Source organism: Phytophthora ramorum, assembly GCF_020800215.1.
Source record: "Phytophthora ramorum isolate Pr-102 chromosome Unknown Phyram_PR-102_s0019, whole genome shotgun sequence".
Lineage (NCBI taxonomy): Eukaryota > Oomycota > Peronosporomycetes > Peronosporales > Peronosporaceae > Phytophthora > Phytophthora ramorum.
In genome coordinates, this window is record NW_027150665.1 from 728,925 (window position 1) to 752,878 (window position 23,954).

A 23,954-nucleotide genomic window follows, 5' to 3' on the forward strand; every position below is an offset into this window, starting at 1 on the left:
GGAAAGTGCCTCCGCGTAATCTGCGTCAGACTAACTCAAGCTCTCTGGCTGGATAAATGTCGGCAGAGGTTTTCACGGTGCCGCTCAGTAGAGTGCAGATCAAAGTTGCTCACATGTTTCTACGAAGTAACCAGAACAGATTCAGTAGTGTGCATTTCGTGGGCTTCACGATGCGGACATGAATTCACGACCAGGCTCTACGGACTTGGGTGCTGCTGCTGCTGGATGTAGCTACAAACTGAGGCAGTGATCAGGTCTCCATTCAAAATGGGCCGAATGATGGCCAAGTCTTCCTTGATCGCAGGCTCATGTGGCAGCATGTTGTAGCGGTACACGACGACCCACCGTAACGTCACAGCTACAGTCTTCCCCGTCACAGGCTCTTTCCGAGGCGTGATGGTGAGACCACAGATGCCATACTGCGACGAAGCCGACGGAGACACTGGATGCAACGGATCCTCTGTAACGGCGTCGATATGAACCACGCCGTGTACCTGCGTAAGCTCTGCGCAAACGATGTTGTTCACTGTAGCTGGAACTCCAGACCCGTTGAACGTCGAGCGCCGGTAAACCACGGGCGATTCTGCGCTGTTGAGTCTCGTGCGCTTTGCCTCAACGCCGAAGTGTAGCTTCATGGACTTCGGAATGGCGTCAAAATACGATAGTACGGCAGCGTAGACCTCCTCGAGCGATGAGTGGGGGATCTCCGTCATGAACACACTCGTGATCAACGTGTAGTCCTTGCAACCGGCGATGTCAATTTGAGACAGAGGCAGCACAGACTTGTCGACGACGGCTTCGTCTTGCTTCACCTTATCGATCGCCATTTGCGCGATTTTCTCCACAATAGACGGTATCGTGGCGAGGGATCGCTCATTGTGCGTCGTGAGCATGTTCTCGCGCTCGTCAGTCTCGCGGCCTAGTTGCGTGTCGAAGTGCAGCGCCTCAAACATTTCAGTACCGCTCGAGTGCAGAGGCGCATTCAGAATGGCGGTCTGCAGAGTAGCAAACAGCACTTGTTGCTGTCGAAGCAGTTGCTGGAGCTCCGTATGGGCTTCGTCGGCCAGGTTAGCTGCGTGCTTCTCGCGAGCAGAGCGGTGGGCAGTCACCAGCGTGTGCTCGTCCGGAAGTTGTTTAGCCCACTTGGTCTGCAGACCTTGGAGCTCTTCCTCCATGGACACCACTTGAGCTCTCAGCCTGCGGATCTCGTGGGTTGCTGTGAGTGGGGTTTTGTTGGGGTCACGGCGTCGGCCACGAGGGCGACCTCCTTTGAGTGTAAGAATGAGCTCTTCGTTGGTGTCTGGGACTTCAGTCAGACGTCGACGCTTTTTGGTGGGGCGGATGCTAGCACCCGGGTCGGGGCAGCTCTGGGCTCTTCGAGGTGGTGGGCCCATTGTCGGCAGCGGGGTCATGACAGCTACGTCGACGCGGTGGAGATTCATGAAGTAGGAGCGTTGGGGGGGGGGGGGGGAGGGGCTCGTACACTATCCAATGCGACAGGAAATCGAGGAATGACCCTCTTGATTCGAGCACACCCCGACAAATCGCAACTGCAGTGCAGCCAAGTGTTTAGCTGGTGAAGAATGCCAAGGCTTTCGGTGTTCTTCGGGGTTGTGGGGTGGGGTGCGGCTGCTTTTCAGCGAGTGTACCATCGCAGCGCCCGAACCCGCCACTATCGCCATACGATTTAATCGACGCGAAAGACTAGCTGCCTTGCTCAGGACGCAATGTTGCGTGATGATGATGATTTTCACGACGAGGATAAACGTCGCCACAGTGCCGCGCATCAACTTGTTGCTCAAAGTGTACATGTAGTGTATGATGCGTAAGTCGACGTGTTCCAGTGCCTGCAAAAGCGATTTACAAATTGCAGTCAGAATGATGTGAAACTCTGTCGTCCAGCGACGTCGGCACAACATGCACGGCTACCGCAAGATGTCTTGATGACAGATCATGGGATTGTTCCCGCAGAAGCGTAAAGCCTGCTGGCAGGCTGCCGCTGTCCTGCCTCTGAGCGAATGGCGGTGCGGTACGCTACGCTACGCCACCACTGGCAGTGGACTGGCGAGACCGGATCTACGGTACGCGATTACTCTCGGAAGTGGGTGTTTGTTTGATTCGGCTCTACAACGTAGACTAACCTCAATCTCTGAGATCTGTCGTCGATAAAGGAGCCAACGAACTATCCAGCGCACAGTTCATGCTGCGGCGTCACGCGGCGCGGTCGTTCCTGTAACAGCTGCGCTTATGTTGTCCTCATAACCCGTAATACTTGTAGAGCTTTAGCCCTTCCATTTTCACAAGCTGGGCTTGGCAATGATCTTCGTGATGCAGTTCTCGACTGAATATTGTCAAACAAATTCTGACAACAGAACCGTACATGTACCCCCAGCAATACAACTTTTTCTCTCAAAGTTGAACACTGCATTTGTAAGAACTGCCTAATAAACCAAAACGCGCACCCAATCTAACTACATTTCCTGGAGGTAACCGCAGACAGCGGAGGTGATGAGATCACCGTTCAATATGGGTCGAATAATCTCCATCTCGTCCTTAACCCTTGGATTGTCCGGCAGCAGGTTGTAGCGGTACACGACTAACCACCGTAGCGTCACGGACACGATCTTTCCGGTCACTGCTTCTTTGCGAGGTGTGATTGTTAGACCACAAAGCCCATACTGCAGCGGATCTTCCGAGAACACCGGATGCAAGGGGTCGTCCGTGATGGCGTCGATGTGAAACACCCCGTGCGACCGTGTGAGCTCCGAACACAAGACGTGGTTCACCTTTGCTGGAATCCCGTTCCCATTTAGGACCAAGCGCCAATAACTCGCCGGCGAATCCGCATTGTTGAATCTTGTTCGCTTCGCATCGATACCAAAATGGCGCTTCATCCAAGCAGGAATGTCTTCAAAATACCGTAGGATTGCGCGGTACACCTTCTCCAGCGACGTGTGTGGGATCTCCGAAATGAAAACACTCGAAATGAGTGTGTAGTCCCTGCAGCCCGTAATGTCGATCTGAGACAGCGGCGTCACGGGCTTGTTGATGTCGCCTTCCTCTCTGTGCGCTAGCACTTTATCAATCGCTACTTGGGCGATGCGATTCACGATAGACGGCAGCGTCGCAACCGATCTCTTCTGGTGCGCCACGAGCTCTCTTTCGCGTTCTTCTGGATCGCGTCCGAGGTGAGTGTCGAAGTGCAGCGCCTTGTGGATGTCTTTCCCACTCGAGTACAGCGGCGCATGCAACAGGGCCGACTGCAATGTGGCGAACACGAGCTGCTGCTGTACTCGTACATCCTGGAGCTTGTTGTGCGTGGCCTCGGTCTGATCCGCCTCGTGCTTCTCGCGGGCGGTATGCTGGGCACTCGCCAGTGTACGTGAATCTGAAATCTGTTCCGCCCATTTGAACTGCAATTCGCCAAGCTCTTCCTCCATTGACGCTACTTGTGCTCTGAGCCGACGAATTTCGTGCGTGGCACTGAGAGGTGCTTTGTTCGTAGCTCGCGCTCTGCCACGTGGACGAGTATCCGCGGATCCGGTAAGAGTTCGGATGATATCCTCGTTTGTGTGAGGGGGTCTCCGTCGCTTCTTGGTCGCCTGAGCCGTTGCTTCGGGGTCATGGCCGCTGAAGGACGAGTCCGACTCGGATACAGGTGCCATGAGGTATAGCTCGAACTCGCCAATCGTAATAGTGAGGGGGCCGCCGATTGAATTGTGAGTTGGAAGAGAAAGGGTTGGCTAACAAACGCTTTGGCGGCTGTGCGCCTATCTAAGGCATCAACCACTTGTACTGCTGGAATCATAAGGATCTGAGGCTTTCAGTTGGTTCTGCGGTCGGAGGCTCGTTAAATTCAGGTAACCCGCCAGACTGGCGGGTCGCCACTGCGACAATGCAGTCGCTCTTATACTGGTTGGTCGCAACAGGTGCGCCGTACATTGTCAACGACGCTGTGAAACAAGGACATGAAAGCAGGAAAGCACCCGTATTGAGCTTCCACGCGAGATTCATCTGCACATCAGGTCAAATGGCGCTCTACATGTATATCCGCATACTCTACATGCAATACGTGCTTTCCAAGTTGAGGCCAGGACTGTCGGTACATATCCATACCTCGCCAGTGTAGTAATATTTGTTTGTCAGGGAACGGGGAACACCATGCGATTTTATTTAGGGCTAAGTAATAGCTTGGTGACGAGCGCAAGCACGGACTCGGTTTAACGAGGCTTGCCGTAACTGCGGCTGGTTGCTGCAAGTTCTCGTACATGCACTTGCGTTGGAAATCGCCGAGTGTGCATCCTAATGACTGCAGTAGGATAAGATGAACAGTTTCTAATTCCAGCACTATAATATATGAGGTCGCTCCACGTCGTCTTGTTGCTTTCGTACTCGTTTGCAAAGGCTAGTTTCCGAGCGTCGGTGCCTGCTTCTTACTGCGAATATATTCACACACTACGGAAGTGATCAGGTCTCCATTCAAGATGGGACGGACGATCTCCAGGTCTTGCTTGATCGCTGGGTCATTCGGCATTAACTTGTAGCGGTACACAGCCGCCCACCGCAACGTCACGGACGTGGCTCTGCCAGTGATCGCCCCTTGGATGGAGTAATTGTAAGCCCACAGATGCCATATTCTAACGGGCAGGTCCTGGGAATAGGATTTAGAGGATCATTCGTGATGGCGTCCATGTGCAGCATTCCGTGCGACGGTGTGAGCTCCGAGCACACGATGTGGTTCACAGTCGCTGGCAACCCACCTCCGTCAAGAGTCGAGCGCCAATAGATGATAGGCGAGTCCGGTCTGTTGAGTCTCGTGTGCGTGGTATTAATACCAAAGTGGTGCTTCATCCACGTTGGGATGGAGTCGAAAAATGCCAGTACACCTGCGTACGCCTCCTCCAATGTAGTGTGCGGAATTTCCGACATGAAGACGCTTGAAATTAGTGTGCCGCCTTCACAGCCGGCGATCTCCATATGAGAGAGAGGCATCATATCCGCACCAGAGGGACCTTCAACTTGTGAAGGGTCCTCGTCGATCCCCACTTTAGTGATGCGATTCATGATTGCCGGTAGCGTGGCGATAGCTCGTTTGTAGTGCGCCTTCAGCATATCCTCGCGGTCCGTTGAATCGCGCCCGAGATGAGTGCCAAAGTGAATCATGTCGTGAATGTTCTTCCTGGTAGAGTACAGCGGCGCGCGCTGGGCAGCGGTCTGTAGCGTAGCAAAGAACAGTTTCTGTTGCAAAAGCATTTGCTGCAGCTCTCTGCGGGTTGTCTCGGTCTGAATCACCGCATACTTCTTCAAGGTGGCGCGGTACGCTGCTGCTAACGTGTTCTCATCCGGTAAAGTCGCCGTCCACTTCAACTTGAGACCGCGCAGTTCCTCTTCCATGGACGCCACTTGCGCTCTTAGCATGCGAACCTCATGAGCAGAACCGCGTTTGTTGGCTGCACGGGGTCTGCGTTGAGGACGACGACTTCCATTGAGTGCGCAGACGACAGCTGTCTGAGCGTTTGAGACTTTTCGCCTCCTCTTTGTATTCCGATCCGCGATGTCGGAGCTGCTTGAAGTGCTAGACTGGAAGCCCACGTTCGCCGGGGCGACACTCATGAAGTCCGAAATAGTGCGTTCGGGAAGCTTGATGCTGCTGCGTGCAAGTTTCAAAGTGCTGTTTTTATTTTTTTTCATTTTTCACTGTTAACGCCGGTTGCACTCGGAGCGAGCACAGCTAAGAGTTGCGTCGCGCATTGACTGCAGCTGTCGTTCGTTCTTCGTGAACCCTATCGACTTGTAATCCGAAGAAATGCAGTGTTACAAGACCTCAGACTCTGAGTCAGAGGTGGGGACAGGAATGGTCATATGGCAGCTACTGAACCAAAATGCAGTCTTATGCTTGTGTTGGTCTTGGGTACTACTCTTGTAGTTGGACATGCATACCTAATGGAGGGCAACGTGAATTGATCATGATGGCTGTCGGGCCACTTCAGGACTCCTACAATGTGGCTCAGGAACGACGCAATTGTGTGGCACTATGAGCTATTACAAAAGACGAAAGTGACTTGCCGATCGTCCGTAGGGATCTGGGCTGGTGAATGGCGCCGAGATACTAGCGGACGACTTTGTGTTGGCTAATCTTCGAGGAAAGTGGCCCCAAGGAATGGCGTTCGTGCAACAAGGAAAATCGGTGATTTTCAGGCGGTGAACAACTCTCGGCAGTGTCAATGCGGTTTACCACTGCACACTACTTTGAATTGATCGCCACCCACGTGGACGCAGCTTGACAAATATATTCCCTAAACGACACATTACAACCTTCCTCGCGATGTCGCTTTGGTGGATCGACACAGTTGTTTGAACGAGGGCCCAGGTAGGTAATTAGTTCTTCAAACTCGTGAGTAAGCGTCTTGACAGACTTTTAAAAGCATGATGCTACAGTCTCTAGGTGTGATACTTGAAGTGGTACCATTACTTTGACGAAGTTTATCATTTCTACAGACTGTCGAAAATTGCGGCTCCAGTCATCGACGCCGAGGTGTCGTCTCGCTGGACGTCTTGAAGGATATTGTACAGCAATGCAAGGGACGCAGCTCCCTGTGGAGCATCGTTCTTCCAGTTACCATCCGTGTTCGAGCCCAGCTCACCGAACAGCTCCAGCACCGCTCCGTCTGGCATTTTAAGAAAGTGGCGGTGCAGCTCCCGAGTGCCGTCGAGTTCTACGTTGTAGACGGCAATGTGCGTGTTGGTTTCTCGGAATAGTGGGTCCAGTGGATCCGATAGTGCGTACTCGTGAACAAATACCTTGCGCTGAGTGCCCCGCGGACCTTTCCAACGCGTAGCCTGAGTACACACCGTCTGCAATTCTTGCAGTGAAATCTCGGCATCGTGGGGCACGAAAAACGAGTCTTCGTGACCATGAACACGGCGATACACGTCGAGCATCCGCCCGTTCATGTGGATGTAAAGCAGGTAGATGTAGAGTGCCCCTAGTGACAGACACGTGAGCGCAACATACAGGATCAGCACGATGAATATCCCCACGAGACCACTGCCTTCTTGCGCTTGGAAGCGAACATACAGCTTGAACCAGTCACCGTTTACACAGGAACAACCAGAAGCTGTCAGTGAGACAGCGCATTCGCTGAGCTGCGAGCAGCCGTAATGGTGAGAAAGCACATCGACTACGAGCACGAGAAATGGGTCCAAGACAGTGGCAATGCCAGCGCAGACAACGAAGTTTGAGCCGAACGCTGGTAAATCCCCGACGTAGCGTTGACCTAAGGCTGCCGCGCCGGATAGGAAGGCGAACATTATCGTGTTGCCTAGTACCCCGAGCGACAGAAGGCCGATTTCAGTGTGGGTGGCGACAGTCTGCCACGTATACTTGACAATGCACGTCGTCCAGCGCGGCTGGAAGTCATACACGGGCACTCGATTGCCTCGTAGAAAGAGCCACTGTGTCACGTAGTGCACGTAAAGTCGAACCCAACACGCAAACAGCAGCATGGCTAGGAGTCTCCAGAATTCGAGTGTGTGCCAGTTTGAGAAACCCAAATCTACCAGCAGTTCGTGCCGCAGATAATGCAATTTTCGTTGTGCATGAAATCGCTGATGCCGCGCAGTCTCCATCGAAGCTGCAGTGTTCACAGAGAACGCGTAGTTCTCCACGTCTAGCTGTCCGTTGGTTACGTCCTCCTCAGCTTCTGGGATGTCCACATCTTCTTCAAAATGATCAGACACTCGTAACCCGTCGAAACCTAGCTCTCGACTACTTGCCTGGTCTGTCAGCAAGCGAGCACGTTCGTCCTCGTCATTCTCACCGTTTAGTGGAATTGTTTTATGAGACTGGCTGTGGCTTTGCTGCATCTCCACTGCGTCGCCTGACTAATTATTTTTCATCACCAGAAACAGAGTTAGCTTGTTGTCAACTATACCAATGTGCAAAGCAAGGCCGTACGTAGACTCGAGTTTTCTTACTCGGACTAAACCAGCGTTTCCACTTCCACCGCGACGGAGACAAAATTCGCGGGGTTGTTTGGGTTTCCTCTTCTTAGTGTAGGCGTCTTCTTCATCCACCAGCAGTGTCGACGCAGACGAGTATGGTTTCACGGCTGCACCACCACCATGTTTCCCACTGCTTGTTGCTGGGGATTCTCCACCGCCTTCCTCTTCGGCTTCCTGCAAAACTCCTTCTTGATGTAACCCCTCGCTAGAGCGTTGATGGACTGGAGACCGCGAGCGCTTTCGAAATGTTGGCACGCTGCTGCTGTTGGGTGCGGTAGACATCTTACGCATATACCGTTGGTGATTGTTCTCCACTTCAGGAAGCGTGAGTCTTAGTAGACCACCACGCTCGTCGATCTCAGCATCAAAGGGGTCATCGCCATTCAGCCGGCTTCGTGGTGCTCGATGCAGCAGCACAGCTGGAGGCTTTGGGAGGTGATACTTGAACATACAAATTACAGAGCCACGAGGATAGGTCCTGTTGATACATCCGCTCCATGTCCTGATACTTGTCCATCGTGTGGTCCATTTCGCCGCGCAGGAGCGGCAGCTTGAATTTGCCCTGTACAACTTGAAACTCTGGTGTGGTGAGCGGTAGAGCCCCCCAGGCTACGACATGGTCGGTCTGCATTGCCATGCTTTGGTCCAGGAGCTGACCACCTCGACGTCGTCTCTTTCTGGGCATGGACATGACGTTGTTTCCGGCATATGCGGCGGATGTTGCTGGGGAGAGTAGGAACAGCTCAAATACGAGCGTATTTCCTGGTCGGAGCTCGACGTCTGGCGGACAAACCACAAACATGTCCTGATTGACGAGCACCTCTGTATTGTAGAAGCGGCCGCGGTGGCGGAATGGCCGCGTGAAGTTTGGCCGGCCGACCTGCGTACGCGTCGAACTGTTATCGCTAGTACTTTGCGCGTTTCGAGATACTTCTGGGTCCCAGTTCGTCCAGTGCAGTGCATGACCACCCAGTCGATCGTACAAAGTCACCACCATGACATACTGGCCGGGTGGCAATTTGTCCTTGACAGCATTAAGCATACGAGCACGAATCCGAATCGTCAACGGTATCCTGGCCCATTCAACTCGATAGCGCTTCCGACTCTGCGGGACACGTGAGGGCATCAACGACCCATAAAGCTCTTCGACTCGTGCCTCCTGCTTCTTCAAGGTGTCCTTTAAGTGGGTTTCGGCCTGCTGGAATACGTGTCCAATTCGTCGTGCTCGCAGCTGCATGGCCTCGGCAGCCTGTCGATCTTTCAGGACCAACTCGGCATGTCGCCGACGAGCCTCCTGCAGCAAACGCTCTCGAGCGAGTGCTTCTTGCTGCGCCAAACGAAGCTCGCGCTGGCGATATAAACTGCTCTCCAGCTCCGCTTGACGCAGCCTCGCCTCCTCCACTTGTTGCTCTCGCTCTTGCACCTCTTCAATCGGCACAGCTCCGACCACCACCTCAGCGTCAGGGATCACGACCTCGAATTCGTCCAAGTATCGCGGGATCTCTCGGTTCTGGAGCTGACTGGACAGCACGTCGATGATGGAGTGCGCATCGTGGCCCCGTGGCGACCTCAACTCATCCGGAGCATTGCCACCGTCAACGTCATCCCACAGCGAGTCGTAATTGCTGCCCACTTCTTCCTCCTCCGCCGCACTGAGCCGTTCATCGCCGACTTCGCCACCGCGTAGCAGGGCGTAGCCTGGCTGCATGACGCGTCTGCCTCCGTCTCCAGCAGCCCTGCCCGCTACAAGTCATGCACAGCTAAAAGTGAGCAGCCAACTGCTTCAACTGCTCTAATTTTGGGCTGCTGCAAAAGTGCAACTGCAACACGTACCTTGACACGATGGCTACATGCTGGATGATCGTGTCTCTTTTCATTGGCTGAATGATATTTCATTTTTCCTCCAATCATCGTGGAGTCATCGCCTGGACCGCGCAAGTCCATAGTTCAGTATCAGCGCAGTATGGCGCGAGGCGCTCGGGGCGTGACGTGCCGCACTTGCGGCTGCCTCAACTTCAGCTCGGAACACGAGGAGTGCGACAAGTGCCGCTCCAAGACTGCAGTGTCCAGGCGCAGCGACCAGGCCAAAAGCCACACGAGTGCCTCAACCAATCGGCTGCGTGAGGATGCGGTGCACTCAAATGGCAAGAAGAGGAGGTACGAGGAGACCAAAAATACCTCAAAGAAGAGACCGCAGCCGGACGTGATCGACCTCATCTCGGACGACGAGGAGGACCAAGTAGTGGTGCAGAAGGCCACGAGCAGGAGAGAAAAAGAAAATCATGGGGATGCCAGCGGGCAACGTGAGTTATTCCAGAGTCGGGTGTTCCCGACGGTATTCTTCAAAGAGAGCGACTTCCCGTCGATGGAGCAGGTAGCCGTGATGAGGAAGCACGCAGCAGATGGAGGTGCCGCGCGCTCGCACCCTGCAGCTGCAAATGCTGTTAAGGCGGTGGTCCCAACCGATGCAGGTGATTCGACCTGCTCAAGCGAAACCGGTAGATCCCAAGTCAGTGGAGCCGAGACCACCGCCTGCAGATAAAAAAGAGCAGGGGAAGGCTAAACTGACGGATTCAGGAGAAGCAACAGGTATCGAGGCCCCTGCTTCGACTGCTCCAACAGACGCAGCAGTGAAGAATGCAGTGCAACTAGAGACGGGCGCAGTGCAGGTGGTATCGAGAAGCGAGGAGGAGGACCCGTTTTTCCAATCTCGAGCGTTCGACGCCGTTGAGTTCCAGGCGTCGGACTTCGTTACTGTGTTCGATGGCCTGGCGGTGGCCCGACGAAGCCAACCACCGGCTCTGAAAGCGAATTCATCGGCGTCTTCGAAGGCGACAAGTTCAACGTCTGTGGGACCAGCCGCAGCAACGGTATCTGCGGGTCCTAGCGCAAATGAAGTAATGGGACTGGAGGCGCCATCAACAGCACCTCCAGACACAACTAAAAAAACCATTTCTGAAGCAAAACCAGCCGCAAACGCTGCCACGAACCCAATCAAAGCACCCGGAGTACTAACGGTACCATCGCTGAAGACAGTAGTAGCAGCACCGGCAGCACCAACACCTGCACAATCTTCGGCACCGCCTGCACCGCTTCCAAGTTCAAACCCACCTCGACCGTCATCTAAACCGGATCTGGTATCACCGACCGTTGCAGTGCTGCCACCTGCAGTTTTGAAGCCAACGCCTGTACAAGTAGCGCCGACATTTTCCAAACCTGCTCAAGGGAGCTCAGCAGTTATGCCAACAACGTCACAAGTGAAGACAAAGGTAGCAGCGGTAGCAAAAACCGGAATACCGCCCGCACCAGCGTCTTCACCAGTGCCGACAGAGGTAGCTCAAACTGCCATGATATCAGGAGTACCATCAATATCTCTATCGGTACCCGCGCCAGCGACGTCAAGGCTGGCACCAGTCACTACGAACCCGTCGACAAATGCAGCAGCAGTACCGTACTCTTCGGCTGAAGGTATCGCTATCGTAAAGCCTGCCGCAACGAAGGTATCTTCTCCCACCAACAGGAATGCTGACATGACGAAAGCGGGTACTTTTACTAATGTACTATTGCCAAAAAGAAGCACCCTGAAGGAATGAAGCGCACCGATGAGGCCATCAGCGGACAAAGCCCTCACCAATCGTTACAGACTCTGCTGATGGAGATGCAGTTCTATTCGTCAAGGTCAACGCCGCGCCACTTGAAATGACTCCTGTGGAGCCCCCTATCCTAGGATATTGCAGTCCTGAATTTCTGGCGTTTATGCGTGAGTGTGGAGATGAAGATGCCGAGGAAGACGATGACCCTGAAGAGGTGAGCCGATCCCAGCTAAAACTTCTAGACGTTGTGGACTTGACAAACCTGAGCGACTCGGAGGATAGCGACGCAGAGTCACCGATGCCTACTCCACGAGCAAGTGTAGCAACTACAGCTACGCTGAAGCAAGGCCTGCCTGCTAACACTCAAATGAAAGGTACAGGTCTACCTGTGGCGATCCCGACAACACCCGTGTCAGGAAATCGAACGTGGTATGTTCCGACGCTCGGTATGAGCGTACGCGAACACGCCCAGAGAAGGTCATGTGCGAGCTGTGCGAAGAAACCGGGCTGCCGTCCAGATTAGTGCGCTGTCCAACCTGCACGAAATATTTTCACAGAAAGTGCGCGAGAGAGAATGGCGACGAGAACGTTTGCTGGAATTGTGAGCTTGGGTCGATGATCGACGACAGCGAGCTGGACGAAGAGCACGCCAAGCATAACAGTGAGTATTTAGCATATTTGAGAGCTATTAGGCGCTCTGCATCACCAGACGACGGTGAAGGCGTCGATGAGGAGGAGGAGGAGGAGCAAGAAGAAGACGATGAACATCAAGACGGAGAGAGTGAAGACGCAACAGGGGATGGCGACGTTGAAATGGCAAGCCCGCTGAAGGTGGAGAGGACGGCAACCCTGTTTCGGACGAATCAGTATGAAGAGCGCCGGAACGAGATGGAAGGAGTTTATCGGGGGCGCTACAGCTGATGTTGAAGCCTCTTATCACGAGGTCACGAAGCGTATTGCGGAGGAACTCCGCGATGAGAGAAGAGGCAAATTACTCGCGGGGGTTCGTGTCGCGGGATGAGTTCGAGGCGCAGATGGCTGAGGTGGAGGAGTACTATATTAGCGAGGAAGCACGACTGCAGCAACTGGAGCGAGAGAAGGCGCTTGAAGGAAGGAAGGCGGCTGAAGCTCGTAGAGCACAGGCTGCGGCGGAACAGACAGCGTTAGGCTCTGTACCCAGCGGTGAGCCGCTGCTGATAGACCCCACGCGAACGAGAACACGCCTCCTTCTGTGTCGACTACCGGTAACGTTGCCCAGCCTGTTGCCAGCCTTGGTGCTGGGATGGTTGCAACCAGTGCCCCCCTCCTGTTAGTGCAGCGGCCACCACACAGAGTGTTGCAGCCCCAGCAATACTCAGCAGTCACCGCGACGGCTGCACCTTCAGCAGCTCCTGTAGCATCCCACCCGACTGGCCCCCCATGGGCACAGTTTTACGAAACATTCACGACAGCTTTCAAAGCTCCGATTGCGAAGCCGACGTCCACGACAGCGTCTCCAGCTGCACAGCCTTAAAGTTTAAAAAGTATTTGTCCGATCAAAAGCTTCAACGTCAATTTCATCCCGGTACACTGTACCTTAAGCCACTCTAACGAGGTTACGGTCACTTTCATGAGGGATCAGTCGTCCTCGCGCCAAAACGCCAAACGAGTTGGCTCCGGGTCACTCGGTTTTGTGTCGCGCAGCACTTCGCCACTGCGCTCTGTGTCCAGCCCCGCCGTCGCCGCCCCGTAGACGCAGCATGGTGGAGGTGCGTCTCGTGTCCAATTTCAGCCCTTTCGCGCTGTCCAAAGCGTCCGAATAGCCGCGTAAAGGCCTCTAGCAGTCCGCATCTCACTGTTCTGACGCTTTGTATGGGGGTTTCCAGCAGAAGAAGGGTCCAAAACAGGCCTCCATCTCCGCCTTCTTCTCGCCCAAGAAGCCCGGCGAGGAGACGGAGGAGGCGAAGGAACTGGAGGCCAAGAGCAGCGCGACCAAGCGCCCGAGAGCCTCGTCGCCTGCTGCTAAACTGGAGGCTACAACTGGTGATAAAATTGAGGCGGAGAAAGCCGAGGAGAAGCCTCCAGCTAAAAAGAAGGTTGCTACTGCTAAAACGAAGGCTAAAACCAAGGCTAAAGCCAAGGGGAAGACCAAGGCGTCGCCTAAACCCAAGCCCAAGAAGAGGCAGCCTCGGCGCTTCATTTCTCCTCATGCTGATGACGGTCCTGGAGATGAGGAGACGACGAGGACCTGGAGGACGAGGGAGATGTGTTCAATACGCCAGAGGCGAAACGAGCGAGAGCTGAACTGGAGAGCGGCGGGGAGATTGTCCCTGCTGGTGCTCCGATCTCGGGCGATGCTGTTGTTTCGGACGCAGAGATCGTGGATGTTAGCGACGAGGATGCAAAATCTGCGGAGAGAGTTACAAGTGGAGATAAGGAGGAGACTGCTGAAGATGCTGCTGCAACTGTTGATTTGACAGCAGATAGGGTGCAGTTAAGTCAGTAGTAGAAAGTGAAGACGCTAAAAAGGGGAAAGCGACAAAGGCGAAAGCCAAACCAACGGCGAAGACCCCGACGAAACGGCAGCAAAAGATGAAGGAGAAAGCTGTAGCGGCGGAAGCGAAGCCTGCACCGGTGGAGCCCTTGGACCCCGTTATTCAGGCCCGCGTTGACACATACAAGCTGAAGATGGAAGAGCTGACTCGATTATTCACGGAGCTGCTGCAATCCAAACAGGAGAGTGANGGAGAGTGATGTGCTTATGCAGGATATCTATGGAGCCGGATTAGATTGCGACTTGGACGTGACTGTCGAGCACGAGAAGGCTCGCCAGACTCTTTCCGAGACGTGGCAAAAACTGCGGGAGCACGCACAGTCTACCAGTAATGCTGGAGAGACAGTCGCGTTGCCATCAACGATCGAGTTTCCCCACGAAGTGAAAAGCCTAATTGTAAAGTGCATTCAAGGACGGACATGTAGTTTGTCGGTGTTGACCACCGAACTTTTGGCCTCGTTTAAGAAAGAGATCGAGTCAGATGACGTTGATATGGAGACAGGCTCCAACACCAAGAAGACCATCAGCTTTGATACGGAAAGCGTAAACAGCGCAGCAGTTTTGACGATGGAGATGGAGATTAAAATGCTTGCACAACGCACGCCGCATGGTGTCCGCCCCGCGAAAGCGAATTTATTTGAAGACACAAGTGCGGACGCACTGTGGATATGGGAAGTTGGTAACCTCGAGAAATACTTCGGGGATGAAGCACAGAAGACCGTAAAGCGCATGCGCAAGCATCGCAAGCGTCTCGGTCAACAGTTGAAAACATTGGCACGGGTTGTTCAGCTCTTGCATCAGAAGCCGGTCGATGAGGCCAAGGTGAGTGCTGAGGAAGCAAAGGTCGGAAAGTTTGGGTTTGTTGTGGATGCTGAAGTGCAAAAGGCGAAGGACCGGGAGGCAAAAGAGCAGGAGAAACGACAAGCTGCCGAAGAGAAAAAGCGACACGAAGTCGAGCGTCAACAGGCAAAGGACGAGGAAAAACGGAAACGCGAACTCAAGGAAGAGGAAAAGGAAATCAAATCATCGAAGCGGCAAAAGATATTCAAGTCATTCTTTGTCCAATCTAAAGACAATGCTGGCGCAGAGACTGCTGGATCAAATGGTGCTGGTACAAGTGACTCGGCCATTGATATAACAGGCGACGAAGATATGGAGATGACAGGCGCGGCAGGAGAAACCCGAAGCGCGAAGATGGTCCGCATGGATGCTGCCATTAGTTTCTTGGGCTCCAGCAACGATGCTTCTTCTTCACCTGATACTTCACGACAGTCCATCTTTTCATCGTTGAAGAACAAGCGAGACGCGACCAAGAAGTTAACAGATAACCTTCCTCCTCAAGCCTGGAGTGCTCGGCGGCACAAGGACCCGAAGCTGGGCATCATGAAGCTGCTGCAGTTCTACGAGAATGTCCGGCCGGCGTACTATGGCACGTTCAGCACGCAAAGCCGACTGTTTCATGGGGGCCGCCGACCACTTGCACAGTTCTCCAAGTTTGATTACTCCGTGGATAGCGACGATGAGTGGGAAGAAGAGGAGCCTGGTGAGAGTTTGTCTGATGCCGACAGTGATGGCGAGGAATCCGATGAGGACAACCTGGACTACGGAGACCAGTGGCTGGCTTACGAGGACGAGGTCGATTACATGGACGATGCAGCGGCTGAAGATGGCCCGATGGAAAGCGCTGAGGGGCCATCGTCACCGACAAAGCACAAGCTGCCGTCGCAGCTGCAGAAGAAGCGAGTAAAGGCAAAAGCGATGAAGCCAGCGAAGCTAGAGCCCCAGATCATTGGCCCGTTTTGGTGCACGCAAAGCGGGGTCGATGCGTGTACCGAGAGCCACTTTTCTGGGCTCGCTGCTGAGCTGTTGGTCGAGCCCGTGTTCGAGTCGACTTTGATGCGGAAGGCGCGCGAGTATGAAGAGGAGCAGAAGCGGCTGGAATCTGAACGGCAAGAGCAGCAGCGAAAGAAGGAGCAGCAACAAGCGTTGGAGAAGCAAAAGGCTGCTGCTGCTGCTGCTGCAGCTCCAGCTGTCGCCGGAGCGCTAGCACCACCCGTCGAGAAGAAGGCGACATCACAAAAAGCTGCTCCCCAGAAGGCTGCACCAAAGAAGGCTGCACCAAAGAAGGCTGCACCAAAGAAAGCTACGCCTCAGAAGGCGACACCACAAAAGGCAACGCCACAGAAGGCAACGCCACAGAAGACCAAGTCGCAGAAAGCCACACCGCAGAAGACATCAGCGAAGCAGCCTGCCGCGTCCCCGAGCACCGGATCGGTCCAATCGACGTCTGCAGCTTCGTCCGCAACGCCATCTCCGGCAAAGGCCGCTCACCCGTTATTAGATGCCTGGCTAAAGAAGAAGGATGAGACCGCTGCGACTTCTTCACCGAAATCTCAGCAGCAGCAGGAGAAACCGAAGGAGGGCGACAGCGTCGAGGTCATTTCGGTGGATTAGCCTGACTAACTTGCTGGGTAATGAGATCTTTGAAAGCACGAGTCGTCGAGGATATAACTCGCGTAATGCAGAAGGCGTGCTCAATGCACGCATGGCGATGCAAATGTTGAGGCAAGTGTCGGTGCCCGCGAACGCGCATCTTTGTGAACCCGTCATTTTTAATTGCAAATTTCTAAGTGCTTTCTACAATTTTAAATGCTTCTGTACGTGCAGCCGTCACCGACAAGCGTAGCGATGCAGCAATTGGTCATAAGCACTCTTCACGCTGCAAAATAATATATGCATATACTCAGTAATGCATACAACTCTTGACGTCTAAGCTCCGATAGCTAGTTTGAGCCCTTTGCAGACACCGGAGTTCCTATATAGCTAATTGTAGTTGACGCAGCGAATCGTCTACTATTGGGTGCTTTATTAAACTCGGCTCACCTGCTGCAGCCACTCAGTTCCAGCAGATTCGTCACAACCCCGCTGCAGGTTACAGTCTTGCTCCATTCGTTTGTGACCTCCACGTTGGGCTAGAAGTAGACAGGAGTATAACTTGCAAAAGAAGCAAAACACTTTCGAACGTCGTTGTGAGAAAGTAACCTTTCAGCAGAGCCGACACGATAAGTGAGTTGGAACCGCACATCAACTACCGGTAGTAATATAGAGACGAGTTGACGGTGAGGACAATTATTGTACAATATTTTTGTTTGCCTCCGTCTAGCATTATTCACATTCTGAGGGTGCGGGTCGTATTGCTAATGTATTTCTAACCCGTTTCTATGCGCGTGTTTTTGCGCGTCCGCTCGACCGCTCCTCAGCCTCACAACCAATCCAGACCCCCGTCAGTTCCGCTTTCCCCGCCCAAGACGCCAAAGCCTTCAGTATGAGCCTCGTGACGCGCGTGTTCGCCCCCCTCCGCCCTTCGGCCCGCCTGGCCGTGCGCAGCTTCGCCTCCACGGGCGGCATCCCTGATGACCTGGAGCACGCCGTGGGCCGCGAGCGCGAGGAGCTCGAGGCCGCGGAGGTCGGCGTGGCCAAGTTCAACCGCGACCCGCTCGAGTCGGACGAGGCGCAGGGCAACTCCAAGGACGACCCGATCCTCGTGCCGTCTTTCAACGACGTGCGCACCGTGGGCGTCTCGCACAACGACGCGTCGTACCTGTACTGGTTCAACATGCAGAAGGGCAAGGTGCACTACCTGCCGCAGATCGAGAAGTACTTTATGCTGTACAACCCGGAGGAGCTCGCCAAGCTCGTCAAGGAGGTGGAGGCCAAGCAGCAGTAAAGAGCCTCTCCCAAGCGTCGCACATGCTAGCGATGACACAAGAGAGAGAAAGCCAAAAACCAGTGTGACAAATGAAAACCCCACAGAAAAATGATAACTATTTTTCCTCCTTCGTCACCTCACAACAGACGTCCGTCCCCGTTCTGGTGGTCATTTCATTGCGTTGAGGCCGGGGGTGGCTTTTGTGGTTTTCGTGAGATGCCAATGGTGCCTTGACGGCGCAGGGAAACGTAGTGAACCATTGATGGCCTCATGTTTTCGGGAGGAAACGGATGTTAGCTGCGCGAAGAGCTCCAAGGTGGTGTTCGTCTATATTCCTCCGCTCTACGACTAGTCAAAATTGAGATCCTACAAGCAGCTCGGAGCTGCGAGCGAGAGACCGAGAGCGTGGACCGAGTACCGAGTACCACACGCTCCCTAATACGTCTCCATCGCTCAAGCAAAATTGGTCCTACACGCACCACATGGCTGTCAGCAGGAGGGATTCCCGGCCGGCACAAACTACGGCGTAAGCCGCTGCTGTTCCTGTTGGGGGAAGTACTGGAAAGATGCTGGCGCTGCTCCTGGTTGCGCGAACTGCGGCTGCTGCGGCTGGAACGTCGCTGCTGCTGCCTCCTCCATCTTGACCGTTGAACGCGACGGAAGTGGGGGAAGAGCAGCCGAACCCGAGCGTGGCTCCGCTTCCGGCTCCACCTGCGGACTGCCGTTCAAGATCATGGCCATGGCCTCTCCGTGCTTCGCTGGAGCTTGAGCCTCCTCCGAGTTCCAAGATCCGTTGCTCATGCTGTCGTCACTAGCAGGCGTCACCGCAGCGTTGCTCGACGCCACACTCGTCGTCGGACTCAGCATGGACGCATCCTGCGTCTGCGCTGGTGTCGGGTGATGGTCCTTCAGCACTCCGTCGGTGTCGAAGGGGAAGCGCCCAGCAAATTTCAATAAATATTTCTGGGCGTGAGTACGCGTCTGCACTGCGCTCCGCGTCATGACCACCTGCGCCACACGCCGCCAGTCCTTCCCGTACAGGCGGATGCCCTCGAGGAACGCGGCGTGCTCTTCGCTGGTCCAGCGTCCACCCTTAGAAGGGCCAGTGGTAGAAGTGCTCGAAGTTGGTACAGAAGCACCCACCGCCAAGCTTTCCATCTTGACAGTTGGCGTCACTGGATAGCCCTGTGAGGCTGCTTGAGCATCACTTCCGGGCCGCGAAGACAGCTTGGGGGTCGAGGGAACGTAGTGAGAAGACGTACGAAAGCTATGACCTGTGGAATCACCGTGCATCGAGGACGGCGGGGACATCTTGGGGCGCATGGAGTTGTCCTTGTTCGGGTCCGCGATGACGGACTCGCGCTTCATCTTCAAGTTGAGAATCTGGTCTCGGTACTTCTCACGCTCGTTTCCGTGCGCGCTGAGCATAGCGGCCTCCATGGAGGCAATACTCTTGGAGAGCGACCGGATCTGGCGGTGCGGCCATCTCTTGATGCCGTTCCGCCGACAAATCTTCTTCATGAGCGTGATGCAGATGCCAAAGTCCTTGGCCACGTCAATGATGGGGCGGTCAAAATGGTCGCGCAGCTCCTCGATGGAGATGTGCTTGGTGACCAAGCTCTTGACGCGATTGCTCTCGTTCCGGAAGCGATGACTGAAGCCAGCATCGTCCGTAAAGTCCAGCTTGCTGCCTTTGGGTCCATCAAAGTTGATCTGCTGCACGCGATGCACCTTGCCAACGCCGCCGACGGCGCGACGGTGCGATGCGTCTTCGTCATCGTCCGAGAAGTCTCCCGTGTCGTCAGAGTCAGGGGTCCCCGGCGGTGCATTGGCCCCGCCAGAGAACTGGCCTTTGCACAGACTCGTGAGGATCATGGCAGTCTCCTCCGGGTTCAGACCCGGAGCGGTGTCCACCTTGGTCTCGTCCGCCTGGACGCCGCAAGCGCCGCCGGTGTTGGCCAGCGGCACCACGTGCTCACCGGTCACCGCGCTGCCCTCGGCGTCGCATGCCATACCCATGCTGCCGCTGCCCCAGCTTGCCTCGCTTGGTCGTCAATTGCTGCGACTGGGAGGGGAAGTGCCTCGTCGTAGGTCGGTCGCCAATGTCTATTGCATTGACACATGCAATGTTAGTGGATCCATTCGTCTACAGCTGTAGCCAAGAGCGACGCTGGGCGCGTCACCCCCTCTAAAAATAGCTTCCGAGGAGCCTGAAGGGGCACAGACGCGCTTGGGAGGCTAATTTATAGCGAATGGGCGAGCGTGTCTCCTACCTGTGGCTGTGAGCGCTGGACTTGCCCTGCCTGCTGCTGCGGAGCGCGGTCTGTGTGTAGGAGCTAAAGTGGCGCCGGCCGATGCTGCCAAACGCTGCGACTCTCTGTGTGTGGCCTTTGGAGCACCCACCAGTGGATCGACACGAAATCGTCAATGCGCGGGCGGGGGAAGCAAGTAGCGCTTAAGTGTGGTCGAACAAACTTGGATTTTGTATGTGAGGCGCGTGCCATGCATGCGATTGGTCGATTTTCAGGAAATAAACAGGCTTTTTGTTCTGGAATAGTCGTGTGGTGCACATATGGATGTGTGGAACACTAACGCTACTTTAAAAAGCGTGCTCTTGACAGCGATGGTGAGTGATCCGCACTCCAGCACTGCGTGCTGCTTGCAGTGTCCGCTGCCTCTTGGATCTCATATTCGTCAGTGCAATCGCTACTACACGTTGACGTTCATGAGTTCGATGACGTTCTGCAAGATCACCGCGAAATGCCCGACTTCGAAGTGGTGGTGTGACTTGAACCACTTCAACTTGAGCTAAGGACCAGCGTTCACACTGCGGATCCCAGCGCGTCGATTGCTGTGCAACACGCTTCCTAGAAGAACCCTACGGCATCGTACGTCATTTAGTATCCCCCGGATAGCACGGCGACATCATGCTGTGAGTGCCTTGTGCGTGATTGCGGTGGTTTCGCGACCAGATCCAAGGAGCGAGTAGTGCAAGACAACAGGCGAGGCTTTCGTCGAGCAGCGTGAAAGGGAGTGTTGGCGTAGGACAACTGCGGCACTACGCCCACTTGATTTGATTTGAGCTGAGTATTTGATCGGTGGGAGCCATCAACGCCACTACCAAGCTGCACACTTGCAGGTGCAGGCAGGCTTCGAGCCGCCGCCGCTCCATTTCGTGTGCTCCCAGTTGTGGTTCACTAAGCAGCTTCCCTGCGCTTGCTCTTTTGCTGGGTTATCGGCAGATGGCGCAGCTTTCGCTTCGTCGCTGAGCCTCGTTCTTCCTTCAGTTGGAAATGATTGCCACCACCGCCGACGACTAAATGACAAGGATTCCTCCTGAAGCCTGCGGAAAGGCCATCGAGGCAATCTTTTCCGCCCGGAGGAAGTACTAATCGCCTATCTTGCGCCAACCAAATGCTTGTCACTGCCGATGCGAGCCCACAAACGCGCAACCCTGAGTGTTGTGCATACGGAGACCATTGCTTCCCCACCAAATCAGATGGACTTCGTGGCTGCGCTACGTTTGACGATCTTTCGGGAGGAGCTCCTCGGCCCATTCCTGAAGTTCCGGTGCAGCACACACGTCAAGTCTCCGATGCGCGTTTCCGTCGGGCTCTACCTGTCTGCAATCTGTTGCTTCTTCGGCCAAGTGCTCGCTTGGGACCAGCAACCCGACGGCTATGAAGTGATCGACGGCCCCGATGGGCCCGAGGCGCTGGACGCTTGGCGACAGGACTGGGCCACCTGGAAGAAGATGGAGCTGGTCACCAACCGGTACGACGCCAAAGACGCCTGCAACGTCTACAACGTCCAAGAAACGCAATGGACGCAGCAGAATTTCGTGCAGACCTTCCTCATGATGACCGACCGATCCATCTACGACCGCGAGACGCAGCAGTACACGGTCGACAAGTACGTGGACGAGATGGAGAAGCGGGTCGGCACCATCGACAGCGTCCTCATCTGGCCGGCGTACCCGAACATCGGCATCGACAACCGAAACCAATGGGACCTGCTGCGTGATCTCCCGGGCGGAGTCGACGGCGTGAAAGGGTTGATCGCCGATTTCCACCGCCGAGGTGTCAAGGTGATCATCCCGTACAACCCATGGGACATCGGCACGCGTGACGAGTTTGGGCTGGAGGACATGGTGAGGATGTACAATGCGGACATGACCACACTGAACGAAGTGGTCCCCGAGTTGCAGGCCGACGGCTTTAATGGCGACACCATGTACGGCGTCCCCAAGGCTTTTTACAACTGCAGCAAGCCGTTGGTGGCGACTCCCGAGGGTGGCGTGCCTACAGCGTTCTTGAGCAACAACCCGATGAGCTGGGGGTACTTCTTCGGCTACTCGCACTTCCCGCCGGTGGCGCGCGCCAAGTTCCTCGAGACCAGACACATGGTGCAGATCTGTGCGCGGTGGTCGCTCGATAAAACTGCCGAGCTGCTGACAGCTTTCTTCAATGGCGCCGGCTACGTGGTCTGGGAAAATGTGTGGGGCATTTGGAACGCCATGACTGAGCGCGAAGATGAGACTGCCAAGAGGATGTTTGCGATCCTACGCAAGTTCGGACTCGTTGTCTCAACTGGAGAGTGGACACCGTACTACGCGCTGAAGGGCGATGGATTGTTCGCAAGCGCTTTTTCACTCGAAGGAAGCGGAGAAACTCTTTACACGGTGATCAGTACCGCGCAGAACGACAAGACTTTTGAGCTGCCACTCACGGATGCACAACTCGGAGGACATGTTCGCGTCTACGACGTCTACCACGGAGTAGAGCTGCAGAGTCAGAATGGAGGAAACAACTCGGATGGTTCATTTGTGCAGGTGACTTTGGAGCCGCGCGGGTTTGGCGCAATCCTCGTCACGAAGTCCAGCGATGATCTCGCTCAGTTTCTCAACGAGATGCAAGCCATGACTACCAAGTCACTGTCCAAATACTCCACGACACGGAATTTGCTTCAGCAGCAGCTCGTCCGCAACTCAAGCAGCGTAGATGGACACAGCGAGACGGGCACCGGAGACGACGATATGGTGCGTGTGTCTGGAACAGCAAATTGGTGGTTCAACGTCAGTGGCGTACAGATCGAACCCGTCGCTGCCTGGACACCGAATGCTGCTCAGTTCGGAACGGGAGTACAGTTTCCATGGGAGCACCGCCCTTGGAACAACCACTCGACGCGGTTGTTTGTCCAGGACTTCCTGATCGATAAGCACCCGGTGACCAATGCGCAGTATTTGTCCTTCCTGAAGGCGAGTGGCTACAGCCCTAAGTCGGTGGGCCGCTTCTTGTTGCACTGGGAGAATCGTGAGGGTATCCCAGCCTCGTGGAGTGTTGCTGCTGGCCTCGAACAAAGCCCCGTTGTGCACGTTTCTCGCGAGGATGCTGACGCCTATGCCTCTTTCTACGGCAAGCGTCTTCCGCACGATTGGGAGTGGCAGTATGTCGCCTCTAACGGTGAAAACTACGATGCCTATCCATGGGGACCTGAGTTGGACAGCACACGACTGCCAAAAGTTTCCCTCAGTAAGGAATTGCCCACACTCGGACCTATTGGTTCACACGAGAGTTCTCGCTCGACCAAGTTTCTCGTTGAAGACCTTGTGGGCTACGTATGGCAGATGACAGACCAGTTTTGTGATACGCATACGTGCGGACTTCTTCTTCGAGGAGGAAGTAGCTACCACCCGATCTCAGCGACGCACAGCGACCCGAATTGGTACTTCCCGCAAGCTCTTGATGCCCAACACCACAACCGCTTTCTAATGATCAGCGAAGATTACGATCGCTCCGCTATGGTCGGCTTCCGATGCGCCAAGAGTATCTCGCCGTCTCGCGAGTTTGATGTTGTGGCGTAAGCCACCAAGTGCATTGGTGGTTTTTGCAGTGCAGACATCAATAAACTAAAAAATGCTTAGCGAGTTATTCGGAACCACTACGTACGTGTTGCACCGAGCCGGGCGGCCAGCTCTTCATCCATCGGCGTAGTTTATCAGCAGCGGACCCTGATAGTCCGAAAAGTTCGTCATAACTAACTAAGAGTGCGTTCACAGTCGTGGGTCTCGAGTTGATACAGTTTACATGTTCAGATAAAGCTTTACATATCCACA

The 23,954-nt window shown here is 54.7% G+C and overlaps 9 protein-coding genes across 12 annotated transcripts; 4 read left to right on the top strand and 5 right to left on the bottom strand.

Annotated features, from left to right (window-relative positions):
- Positions 1–197: 197 nt before the first annotated feature.
- KRP23_13942 (uncharacterized protein) lies at positions 198–1,442 on the bottom strand (the record flags this gene model as incomplete). The annotated part of the gene is made up of 1 exon (XM_067884715.1): positions 198–1,442. The coding sequence occupies one exon, from the start codon at positions 1,440–1,442 to the stop codon at positions 198–200; it is 1,245 nt and encodes a 414-aa protein (XP_067738098.1).
- A 1,029-nt stretch (positions 1,443–2,471) lies between these two features.
- KRP23_13943 (uncharacterized protein) lies at positions 2,472–3,440 on the bottom strand (the record flags this gene model as incomplete). Its single annotated transcript, XM_067884716.1, has 1 exon — positions 2,472–3,440. The coding sequence occupies one exon, from the start codon at positions 3,438–3,440 to the stop codon at positions 2,472–2,474; it is 969 nt and encodes a 322-aa protein (XP_067738099.1).
- A 1,129-nt stretch (positions 3,441–4,569) lies between these two features.
- KRP23_13944 (uncharacterized protein) lies at positions 4,570–5,613 on the bottom strand (the record flags this gene model as incomplete). The annotated part of the gene is made up of 1 exon (XM_067884717.1): positions 4,570–5,613. One exon carries the CDS (start codon positions 5,611–5,613, stop codon positions 4,570–4,572), a length of 1,044 nt encoding a protein of 347 aa, XP_067738100.1.
- An 879-nt stretch (positions 5,614–6,492) lies between these two features.
- KRP23_13945 (uncharacterized protein) lies at positions 6,493–9,712 on the bottom strand (the record flags this gene model as incomplete). The annotated part of the gene is made up of 3 exons (XM_067884718.1): positions 6,493–7,884; positions 7,978–8,335; positions 8,457–9,712. The coding sequence occupies 3 exons, from the start codon at positions 9,710–9,712 to the stop codon at positions 6,493–6,495; spliced, it is 3,006 nt and encodes a 1,001-aa protein (XP_067738101.1).
- Positions 9,713–9,967: 255 nt separating this feature from the next.
- Positions 9,968–12,518, top strand: KRP23_13946 (uncharacterized protein; the record flags this gene model as incomplete). Of its 2 annotated transcripts, XM_067884719.1 has the most annotated exons (4): positions 9,968–10,475; positions 10,543–10,762; positions 11,742–12,074; positions 12,155–12,518. In XM_067884719.1, 4 exons carry the CDS (start codon positions 9,968–9,970, stop codon positions 12,516–12,518), a joined length of 1,425 nt encoding a protein of 474 aa, XP_067738102.1. The 2 variants fall into 2 exon arrangements, with proteins under 2 accessions (XP_067738102.1, XP_067738103.1); XM_067884720.1 differs by lacking the exons at positions 9,968–10,475; positions 10,543–10,762 and having other exon boundaries at positions 11,704–12,074.
- Positions 12,519–13,336: 818 nt separating this feature from the next.
- Positions 13,337–16,584, top strand: KRP23_13947 (Chromatin assembly factor 1 subunit A-B; the record flags this gene model as incomplete). Of its 2 annotated transcripts, none has more annotated exons than XM_067884721.1 (4): positions 13,337–13,345; positions 13,463–13,796; positions 13,859–14,064; positions 14,344–16,584. In XM_067884721.1, 4 exons carry the CDS (start codon positions 13,337–13,339, stop codon positions 16,582–16,584), a joined length of 2,790 nt encoding a protein of 929 aa, XP_067738104.1. The 2 variants fall into 2 exon arrangements, with proteins under 2 accessions (XP_067738104.1, XP_067738105.1); XM_067884722.1 differs by having other exon boundaries at positions 13,466–13,796.
- An 871-nt stretch (positions 16,585–17,455) lies between these two features.
- Positions 17,456–17,857, top strand: KRP23_13948 (Cytochrome c oxidase subunit 5B, mitochondrial; the record flags this gene model as incomplete). Its single annotated transcript, XM_067884723.1, has 1 exon — positions 17,456–17,857. The coding sequence occupies one exon, from the start codon at positions 17,456–17,458 to the stop codon at positions 17,855–17,857; it is 402 nt and encodes a 133-aa protein (XP_067738106.1).
- A 501-nt stretch (positions 17,858–18,358) lies between these two features.
- On the bottom strand, positions 18,359–19,858 carry KRP23_13949 (the record flags this gene model as incomplete). Of its 2 annotated transcripts, none has more annotated exons than XM_067884726.1 (1): positions 18,359–19,858. In XM_067884726.1, the coding sequence occupies one exon, from the start codon at positions 19,856–19,858 to the stop codon at positions 18,359–18,361; it is 1,500 nt and encodes a 499-aa protein (XP_067738108.1). The 2 variants fall into 2 exon arrangements, with proteins under 2 accessions (XP_067738108.1, XP_067738107.1); XM_067884725.1 differs by having other exon boundaries at positions 18,359–18,640.
- Positions 19,859–21,338: 1,480 nt separating this feature from the next.
- Positions 21,339–23,702, top strand: KRP23_13950 (Formylglycine-generating enzyme; the record flags this gene model as incomplete). The annotated part of the gene is made up of 1 exon (XM_067884727.1): positions 21,339–23,702. The coding sequence occupies one exon, from the start codon at positions 21,339–21,341 to the stop codon at positions 23,700–23,702; it is 2,364 nt and encodes a 787-aa protein (XP_067738109.1).
- Positions 23,703–23,954: the final 252 nt, after the last annotated feature.